Source organism: Apaloderma vittatum, unplaced genomic scaffold (assembly GCF_000703405.1).
Source record: "Apaloderma vittatum isolate BGI_N311 unplaced genomic scaffold, ASM70340v1 scaffold40860, whole genome shotgun sequence".
Classification (NCBI taxonomy): domain Eukaryota; kingdom Metazoa; phylum Chordata; class Aves; order Trogoniformes; family Trogonidae; genus Apaloderma; species Apaloderma vittatum.
Window position 1 is genome coordinate 1 of NW_009694672.1, and position 10862 is coordinate 10862.

Here is a 10862-nt window from a genome sequence, read left to right on the forward strand (position 1 = left end):
CGATCCCTCCTCGGGCCCCGCTGACGAGGCCTCCTCTTCCCCGCCCAGGGGAAGCCCATCATCCCCAGCGCCAGGCGGGGGTAAGCCGGTTGGATGGGAGCCCAGAAACTTGGGGTCTCTCTCCCGCCTCGCCCGGCACTGCCTGTGTGCCGAGCACCCGCGGGGCAGCATCCGCCGGCTCCCTGGATGCCGCCGTTTTCTTTGGCCCCTTCCCGTTCTCCCTGTTTGTATGTTCTAGTCTGTCGCTTCTCTCCTTTCACTTTCAGTCCCCGCGATCGTTTCTCTGCAGGTCTCTTTTGTGCTGACCCCCTCTGTGGGGACCAGGAGATGGCATTTAGTTTTCTTGGGGAAAACCGGCAGAAACTGACTATTAAGGAGGCACACAGAGAAATGCAAGAGCAAAAGGGGCATGTGTGATACCGTCCCATGGCATATTCTGGCCTCTCAGCTGTTCCCAGCCAGGGTACTTTCAGAGCTGGACGTGGTTTCAGTGTATTTAGTGGGTTTTGGTTGGTTGTCCTCTGCAAACGGGTCCATTGCCTCTTGAATGTGTGTAAGCTTTCCATTACGGAACATTCTTTGGGTAGGAGTGGTCTATGTGAAGGTGATGTGCAGTGAACTGGTTCATTTTAGCCTGACTCACTGGGTTTCATTGACAACTTATTGTTCAAGTGTTAGAAAAGATGGTGAGTAACTGCTCTCCATTGAGCAGTCACTAGCTTGTACATCACTAGCTTGTAGACATCTGCCATATTTCTGTTGGTCATCCTCTTTTCCAGGCTGAGCTATCCTCAACTTGCTTCTTTGTTCCATGTGTGAGAGCCATTGCAGACCTTTAGTCATCCTCATGCCCCTTCTCTGAACATTTCCTGGCTCAATCTTACTCTTCTTCAGATGAGTGGGCAAGAATTGCAGCCAGTGCTTAATTTGCAGGCAAAGGATGGGTTAGTATAGTGGCACACTGGAGCAGTGAGTTATGCTTTTTTGCAATAGATACACGGAAATAATATTAAGAAAAACTTTTTCACTGTGAGGGTGACAGAGCACTGGCACAGGCTGCCCAGGGAGGTTGTGGAGTCTCCTTCTCTGGAGACTTTCAAAAAACCTGCCTGGACGTGTTCCTGTGTGACCTACTGTAGGTGATCCTGCTCTGGCAGTGGGGCTGGACTAGGTGATCTTTTGAGGTCCCTTCCAAACCCCTAACATTCTGTGATTCTGTGAATGCATGTTGTCTGAACACGAGTTGAAGAAAATGTACTGGGAACTTACAGGGAACTAGAAAACAGTCTTAAGTGAAAAACCGCATGCTGGATAGAGAGGTACTAGAGGCTGTGTCATCAGTTCAAGATCCCAGATTATTTTTAGTTGTCATCTTGTTCGTCTATCATTTCACCTCATTTAAAGGATTCACAGAAGTCAAAACAGCATTTTTCTTGTTTGAGGCAGCTGCAAATGAAACAGAAGTAGCGTGCTTAGAGCTTGGACCACGTGACCCTTCCGACCTGGTATTCTATTGTTCTATGATACTTGGATGTCTCTTTGTTATTGTTTTGAGGGGGAGAATCTGTTGAGCAGTCCTCAAAACAGAGGTGAAGAGCATTGGCTGACTGAGATGTAAAGTGCATTACACTTCTAACATGGCTCATTTATCTGCCAGAAAAGCCTTTTCCTCCAGTGTTCTCACTGCATTTGCTTTGGGCGTTACTAGGATAACAAGGGCAGACAGTTGTCTTTCCAAGCATTTATCTACCCGTTCTGGTGAGCTAGTTTCCCCCTCCTGGTCCATTTTCTTTTGTGTGGTGCACTTGGTGTTTGCATTGCTGATTAACTTCATGTACCTCACATGAAGAGATGCTGGTATATATTTCATTTTGGATTGACATAATGGTAGAAGTAATAATGAACACCTTAAGCTTTGTTTTGTTTAGCATCTTTCAGGTTCTTTTGTTCAAGAAGGTAGACATTTTCTTTTCATTCCAGGAAAGATGTTATCGTTAAATTCCTGGTTTCCTCAGAATAATTTATAAACTGCTTTGAAAATATTGTTAAAACACAAGTACAGGCATCCTGATGCAGGTAGACACCACTTTATTAGTTTATTTATATTACTATATTTAGTTCCCAACTATTAAATCTGATTGTTGGGAGCTAAAAGTAGACTGATTTAGACCTGAAGTAATATACAACCAGAGTAATTAAAAGCTTTCTTGTGGGATGTGAAGACTGACGCTACAAGTTTGAAGTTGAATGTCTTTATGAGGGAAATGTTTTAAATCCACAGAAAGTAAGTGGCTACGAAATTTCAAGCAGTGTTGGACAGTAAGTCAAACTGAAGAGCTAAAAATTCTGGAGAGTGAGTTACAGTTAAACCTTTTCATCGTGCTTCTAAAATGAGGTGAATGTTGTGGACTGTCATCTTTAATAATTATAGTAATTACAACAGACTTTTTGCAGTGAGACTTGCACGGAGACTTGCACTCTGTGAATTAGCCTCCTTACCTTTAAGACTGTAAAATAAATGGGCCAGGGCTTCAAACTGCTGTTGTTTACAGAAGACTCAACAGAAGCTGAAGAAGCCCTCAGTCTTGCGATCTGATCTGCGTGGCCTAGCAGACCGGACTTGTAAATCATATGTTGGGCTAAAAATTCATAAATCTGCTTACTTCCAGTAGATCTGCAAGCAGGAGGAAAAGTGATATATTTACTTGATCAGAGCTTTCACTGTAAGAATTGCAGGCAGCTGAATTTAAAAGCCCAGTTTTTGTATTACGGTAATGTGCCCAGTACACTACTGTACTATAGCAGCCCAAGCCCAGAATGAGAGTAGAATTGGCACCAATTTCTCCCACTGTCTGTACCAATCTATCTAAACTACTGTTTGCCTTTATTTGTGTAATACATTCACCATGAAATAAACCATTTAGCTTCCAGTTTCGGCTCTGGGTAGTCCTAGAGTATGGCCTCAAGAGAAGACTGTTGGATTTTCTGAGGAATAACGTAGGAATTGATTTTTGTATTATTATATTGTTATTTTAGTTACACATGTGACGTACTTTGTGTCTTTTTGTCAGATGTATCTGCTGTGGGTTTGAATCAGTAGCAATAGCTGGCTATTGCCTACTACTAGGTGGATTTTTCTGAATGTGATTTTAGGTATTGTGTTGCAATAACTTTAAAAAAAAATATGTCCTCAGAGGCGGCAGACCTGCGACAGAGAAAGAAGCAAAACTGCACAGAATCTGACAAAATGGCTCCAGAGGAAAGAAACAAAGAAAACTCAAAGCTGGGAAGATCGCCAAAATGTAAGCTACAGATATTTTAGCCAACTTCTGATTTTTTTTTTCACTATTCTTTAACATTTTGTGGGAGGATATTTGTAGCACAGTAATTTATAACAGACTTATTTTGGATTGAATGTTGAATGTTTCAAGAATAAAGTGCAAGCAGATTAGAATTCTTTAATAATGACATTTTGTATATTGCAGAGTAAACTGGTAGTTCTGGATTGTTTCAGGTTGGGGAGGAGAGGAAGGGAGAGAGGCTTAAAGGGATTAAGAATTTTACTGTTGTTACTATTTGAGTACAAATAAATATTTTAATTGCACCTGGAATGATCTTTCTGTTGGGAAGCTGAAAGGCTTAAAGTAATGGTACCAGGAACAGAAAGAAAGTCCTTACAGCTTTCCAGAAACAGAAATGAGTGTAATTTTAGGCAAGTGCTCACTATACTACCAAAAACTTCTAAGTTACAGGTGCGTACTAAGTTGAGGGAGCTACAGGCGAAGTAGACACCCGTTGAATGTGTTTGTTAAAATTCAGATTTGTTCCTTCCTCTTACATTTAAAAACAAAATAGAGAATAGAACGTTTCAGTATTGATGTTAGACAGGGTGTTGCCACCTTTCTGATAACATCTTTAAGAAATTTATGGTGTTTTGGGTAAAATCTGGAGTTGGCTGTGTTTATTTGGAAGGCACTTTTCCTTCTTGGAATTCATTTGAAAAGTAAGCTTACTAGAAGGGAGAGAAATTTGCAACTTAGTGTGTATTTTATCTGAGAGTCCTATGATACAGTGGTAACACCTGGGAAAGAAAACTCTGCAGGACAGGAGTAACAAACCAGTTCTCAGTCTATCTGTGCTGCTGGTGTTGTGATAGTGATAATAGTGATGCCTGTAAATTTACTTGCTGTTCAGAAACGAGTTGTATGTAGAGCATGATGACTTTTTCCAAATCCTTTGGACTCTTATTTTTTTCACTGTCTCTTTTCAGATATGTTAATTCAGCGTTTTGCGAAACTTTTCTTTGGCTGTCTTGCTGCAGTCACTAGTGGAATGATGTATGCAGTGTACCTCTCAACATATCATGAACGGAAATTCTGGTTTTCCAGCAGGCAGGTAAAGAAGAAGTTAAAACTACTGAAACAAAAGCCAAATTGTTTCCGTGAAATCAAAGCTGATCCACATCAGCTTGAAACTACTTGCTTGCAGAATCCCCTACTTTTGTCTTGAATACAGTCTCTTTTTTTGTTTTTCTTTCTTTCTAGTCTTCCTTTCTTTTTAGTGTTTTCCTCTCTTTTAGTTCTTTCGTCCTTTTTTTCCTTTCTTCTAGTCCTTTCATTCTTTCTTCTGCTTCTTTCTAGTGTTTCTCCTACTATCAGTAGTGTTGTCTTGTCATGCTTGTCATATGTTTTCCCATGCCATTCTTTATCATTGAAATACCTTTCTAAAATTGGGACAAAAAACTGGGATTGGATAAGCTAAACAACAGGAGTGTATGGGGTTTGGCTTTGTTTTTTTTAACTGTATTATTTAGTGAAGTATGGAAAGTTGAATGAAATTCAGGTTTGTGAATATGAAAGAATCCTGTGGATCTTGTGCTGACTTACAATGTGAATTTGAGTTGCTCTGATTCCAAGCATGTTTGCTAAGTTACAGAGAACATTATATACCTGACAGAGGTGCTGTAAAGATTACTATTGTGTGGAATACTTTGAAGATGTACGGTAGAGTCATAACCATGTGCTGTATTACAAAACAAGTCTATCTGAAAATATACGGTCTTCTGTGGAAAGAGATTGCAGGAGCTGAATATATTTTTTCTTTTTCTTTTCTTTTAGGAACTTGAACGAGAAATTACATTTCAGGGTGACAGCGCCATTTATTACTCATTCTATAAAGAACTGCTAAAGGCTCCTTCCTTTGAAAGAGGTACAAAACCCATTTGTTTTATTAACCTTGAAAAGTCCCTTTCCTTTTGGAGATGGTAAAAAAAACTCCTGCAGACTGAGAAGACTGATCTTGTACTCTTGTATAGGTATATCAGCCAGATTAATTAAAAACTGCATGCTGTCCTAACTTTTCAGTGCCATTTAAAAAAACAATATTTAACTGCCCTGTAGTATCACAGATTATGTGATTCTGTGATTACTACTCTTACGTTGTCCTGTATGGAAATTGTCATTGGGTTTGCCCATGCTACATAGTGGATTTTCTGGCATGTAAGCGTAATGTGTGTCTGACTTGAGAATGAGGGATCGAAATTACGATTTTACAGTTTCTGTCAAGAGTTGATCTGCTCCATCCCTTCCCTGTCAGAGACTTCTACTCCTATGAGCTATGATGTTGATGAGCACTGAGCGGTGGGGACAGAAACCAAGGGGAAGGAGCACTGGCCGTGGTCTCTCCTTCCTTTGCGCTCCTGCTCTTTATCCTCTACTGGCTCTGGAGCTCACTGTAACAGCTGTAAATAGCTGGGCTGCCTGATCGGAGCATCCTGCCATTGCGGATGGGTAGACTTGTCTGCCACTAGTTGTTACGAGGGCACACAGTTTTCAAAGATGTATCATAGCTGTGCTGAACCTAGTTTTGCCAGTAGAGAACCAGCAGGAGACCACACACCAAGATATGTTCAGAGCTGTAAGTGATTATCTTGTGTGGTTGTTGCATTGTTGGTGTTTTTTTTGTTGTCCCCCCCCTTTAATTTGAATTGTTTTTCCTCTTCCCTCTATTGTCCTAAAAAACGACAAGTCTTTAATTGTAATATCTCCAAATTATATGTATTTCAAGTATGCCAGCTTCAATTTCATCTCAATCCCATACAAAGGCGTATTAAGTGGGTGATTTGTAGAAGGCCGTCGTATCTAATCTCTTTGTGGAGACAGGTTTAATACATCTTGCTCACCTCCGTTAGATCTTTGTCTTACCTCTTAAGAACCTCCTGTGAAGGTGATCTGTAGGGGGCTGGTTCCAGAGCTGTGTAAGTATGTTACTGAAAAGACTGCGCTTCAGCTGGGTAGTTTTAGGCCTTCTATTTAAAGATAACATCAAAAACTGGTAATAACTGTGTTGCTAAACGAGTAGGTTGGAATGGTATCTGGCACAGAAATTTCTCTGTTCTTTGAAATTAGGAGTGGTAAATCAGTCAGTAGCTTCAAATGATCAAATCTGTTTCCCCTTACCTTTGAGAACATTTTCATGTCTTGTGAGAACAGCAATAGTAAGTGATTCCAATAATAATATATTTTTTCCTCTGTAGGTGTTTATGAGTTGACACACAACAATAAGACAATATCACTGAAGACGATAAATGCAGTCCAGCAAATGACTTTGTACCCAGAGTTGATTGCCAGTGTTTTATATCAAGCATCTGGTAGCGAAGTACGTGCATTTCTCCTGCTTTTTGTGCTTTCATTATAGTTGTGTGTGTGTGTGTGTGTGTGTGTGTGTGTGTGAGAGAGAGAGAGAGAGAGAGAGAGAGAGAGAGACTTTCTGTGCTGTATACAGTAAACACGTGCAATTTTTGTTGAATGAATAGAGCTAAGCCTCTTGCCAAGTCCAGGTTCTCCTCAGTTCTGATGAGTCTCTAGCATGACATTTTGGGGGGTTTATATGCACTAAACTTTTCTGTCTGTTATTATTTACTGTGTGGAGAGTATCTGTGCTATCCATTAAAAATAGGAAAGCTGGCTTCTTCACAGTACAGCAGTGTTGCATTGGTATCTGTCTCTACCCATTCCCATGTAGATAAAGCCAAAAACACTTTTGTAGATAAATCTTTTGTCTCTTTCTTATATGCTCAGGCTTTGTTCTGCTTATGCTGCATACACGTCCTCTCTCATTTATCTCTCTTTTTTATTATTGATTTATTTTGGAACCATTTTTGCGACATCTTTACTTCTTTAAGTTCCTCCCCTATGTAACTTCTTCCAGTAGTCCTGTGAACCTCATATCTCACTGCAGCATAGATTTATTAAATCTGATACATACAATGTTCATGTTAAAGTAAATGCAAAAATCATGGCACTAGCAAGCTGAGTCCCGAGGTGCCCTCCTAATTCACACTGCTTGGTTCTCCCTGAGCCCAAAATTAAAGCATGCTCAATAATTTTCTAGAATAGGGACCGTCTCTTACCTGTTTGTAAAGCACCTAGCACACTGTTAGCAGTATGTAAATAGTAATTACTTCCAGCTTCAGCTCAGTTGCCGCTATGTCTCTTCGTTTTTATTTGTAATTTCAGGAAGTTATTGAGCCAGTGTATTTCTACATTGGTATAGTTTTTGGACTGCAGGGAATTTATGTGACTGCATTGTTTGTAACCAGTTGGGTTATGAGTGGGACTTGGCTGGCAGTAATGCTGACTGTAGCATGGTTCATTATTAACAGGTAAGAAAAATATCTTTATACAATCTAGTTTGTCAATAAGGCATTTTAAAGTAGTAAAGCGAATTGAAATACTTTCTATTAAACTTTGTGTTCTCTTTGTGAGAGCAAGCTCTTATATTCAATACAAAACATTTTCCTGAGAAACGCTGATTCTACTGATGCTTTTACTGATCGAAAGGCCTCATGTCCAAACCATCCTCGCTGGCAGTTAAACAGACTTTATGTATGTGTGTGAATACAGGAGCATTCTCACACAGTTCCATTTTGCAAAAACATTCCTCAGAAGATTTTGGCTTTATGCTGTTGAAGAATTGAAAACAAATTTCTGAAGTTGCTGTTAAACAAAACTGATCTCTGTGGCCAGCTCTAAATATTGGTGATAGTTTTTCTGTTGCATAGAAGGAAATGATCAAGTGCATTTTTCTTGTAAAGTGCCTTTGATATTTTTTAAATCTGCACTTTGTAGTGGGGTTTTGTACAAAGTGAAATCTTCTTAGATGATCTTGATCTCAAGATTTTTCTATCTTAAAACATTTCACTTGCAAGGAAATGCCCCTTCTCTTTTGAAATACCACCATAATAGGGAGCCTCATTTGAGCAATGAGAACCTGTGTTCAGACTCCTGGTTTGTCACCAGGTAGCTCTTGGGCTTTCTGTGAATTTGAGAGCACTCAAAAGAGAAAGAAAATCAAAAAAAAAGGGATATACCTTTAAAGTTGAACTGTTGGGAGGAATCTTTTAGGAGTGTGAAGTCATCATGACCGAATCTGTGATTAGTAGCTAAAAATGCTGTTCATCAAGCTGGTGTGAACAACGGAAAGTAGGAATAAATGATGAAGAAATCTTTTTTTCATCAGCAAAGAAGATTAAACAGTGTTAACAAATTGAAATGTCTAGTAGTTAAAAAAGCTCCAAATACACCTCTGTTAGAGGCTTCAGAGGTAAAAATGAAAGGTGATGCTTTCAAGTATCTAAATGATAAAGGAGCTTGAGGCTCCTTTTTAAAAGCATAGTAGACACAGAGAAGACTGTGTACCTCTGAAACTGATGCCTTTGCTTGCGTTTGAAAGTGTGACTTGTGCTTCTAAGTCACTTCAGCACTTTTTAAAACTTTCTCCTACAGCTCTAATTGTGCAGATACTGTCAAGTCATTCCACAAGAAGACCCTACACGCTCCCCATCCGTCTTTAATCTCTTGTTTTGCTGGGCAGAATTTTCCCTGTAGACAGAGTATCTGCTGGTGCTGCTGCTATGAGGGAGCACTACTTTGGATTCTAAGTATGTTGTGCTTGACTGCCTAAATCACTTACTTAAAACACAGTGTAGGAGAGCTGAAAGGAATCCGTTCACTCAGCTATGAGATGATTTTCATGGTAATGTGAAAAGCTGCTGTTAGTGCAAGGGTCCCCTGTCTGTGGACCTAAGACTGTTGAGCCCTGCTCATGGCCGAAAAAAGGCACCTGTTCTCACAGTGCGGGTTGACAGAAGCAGTGCCTGATGCTCACACAAGAGTTGTGGTGGGTCAGAAAAGGCTGGAGGCAGATGCTTTTTTGATTTCAGTCCTATAAATGCCACCTAATAAAGAGACCTGCTGAATAAGTGAGTAAAGTTTGGACCTTCCATGCTGACAGTAAATTTGTGACCTGTATTAGCAGTGAAATTGTGTCAGTGTTACTTTATGCCTAATAGAGGATAAGTTTGCTTACAGGGCCACACTGATAACTTGAAGTGACTTTTAGGCTTTCCTTAATATTTTTATTCCATGTATCTTTTAATAATTTTGTTTTTCTGTACTTTTTTCTAGGACAGATACAACAAGAATTGATTACTCCATACCGTCAAGGGAAAATTGGGCTTTGCCATATTTTGCATGTCAAGTAGCAGCTCTCACAGCATATTTAAAAAAAAACCTAAACTGTTCTGCTGAGGTAAAGCAAAATTAATTTCTTACTAAAGAGTTTCTGGTAGATCTGTGGTTTAGAGTAGTTACCTCTCTCACTAATGCCCCACTAGGCAGAAAACAGTAGATGTTTTGTTTGTTCTTTTCAAAACAGCCACTTGGATTTCTCTTAGGCATGTGCAGTTTTTGCTAAGCAACTCGTGCCCTGCCCTGTTATGCCCCCGTGAGGGTTCAGGGAGAACACTGTGGTAGTGAGCTGTGTGCTGTCTTTTTAAAATAAACTGATGCAGATTTTTTTGCACTATGTAAACTATTTAATTGCTCTTCCTATTGCTTAGAAAAGATGATGGTAACTTCCTTTCCGTTTTTCTGCCAGAGATGTTTTTTCTGATTGGCTTTAAATGTGTTTGAATGTTTCAGTAATTACTTTTCTTCCATTTTAGAACATACTAAATATGTCTGAAGTCAGTATTTTAATTATTTCCTAAAATAATAATTAATATCCATAGTTTCTGTTTAATGACCTATCAGTTACTTAGTGACAGAGATACATAGGTATGAAATAAATGCACTTTTTTTGTTTGCTTTCTCTTTGCTCTAGAAGTTTTGTTACCTTTTGGTGAATGCCTCAACATATACCTTCATGATGATGTGGGAATACAGTCATTATCTCCTGTTCGTTCAGGCAATTTCTCTTTTTCTGCTAGACAGCTTTGCCCTGGCACAAACGGAGAAGGTAATAGAACTCTTTAACCTACTGAGAGTTGGGGATTTAATACAGCCTCAGAGGTGCCTGCCATAAATACCGCTCAGGAGCTCCAGAGGGCACAGGCTGAGCGCTGACTTGAGTGCCTTGCAGCCAGGGTTGAGCTGAAGAGCATGTCACATCCCTCAAAAGAAGAAAATGGCTTTAAATTAACTTTCTTTTGGACTACTGCATTTGAGACAGCTTTCCTAATAAAAGGGTCAGCAGCTAAACAGAGTTGTTGAGGCCTGTAGGGTGAATGGTTGGACTTGATGATCCCAAGGGTCTTTTCCAACGTGAATGATCCTATGATTCTATGATCCTTGTAGAGCTGAAAAGGTGATGAATGATACTTGGTCATGCATCCTTTTTGGCCTAGCTGCCTCTTCTTTTCCCCTTTCGCAGTAGGGTGGGGCTGACCAAAAAATTGCTTTGTTGGCTCTGTTGAGGGGCTTATTTCACAGAATCACAGAATCACAGAATGTCAGGGGTTGGAAGGGACCTCTGAAGATCGTCTAGTTCGATCTTCATCCCAGCATACCTAACCACTACAC

The 10862-nt window shown here is 39.9% G+C and overlaps 1 protein-coding gene across 1 annotated transcript; it reads left to right on the forward strand.

Moving 5' to 3' along the window:
• Positions 1-607: 607 nt before the first annotated feature.
• On the forward strand, positions 608-10326 carry LOC104273137 (probable C-mannosyltransferase DPY19L4; the record flags this gene model as incomplete). Its single annotated transcript, XM_009868360.1, has 8 exons — positions 608-686; positions 3195-3302; positions 4271-4395; positions 5118-5208; positions 6536-6657; positions 7518-7663; positions 9468-9591; positions 10165-10326. Coding segments are annotated over exons 1-8 (957 nt in total), but the record flags the coding sequence as incomplete, so codon positions are not given.
• Between the last annotated feature and the right edge of the window lie 536 nt (positions 10327-10862).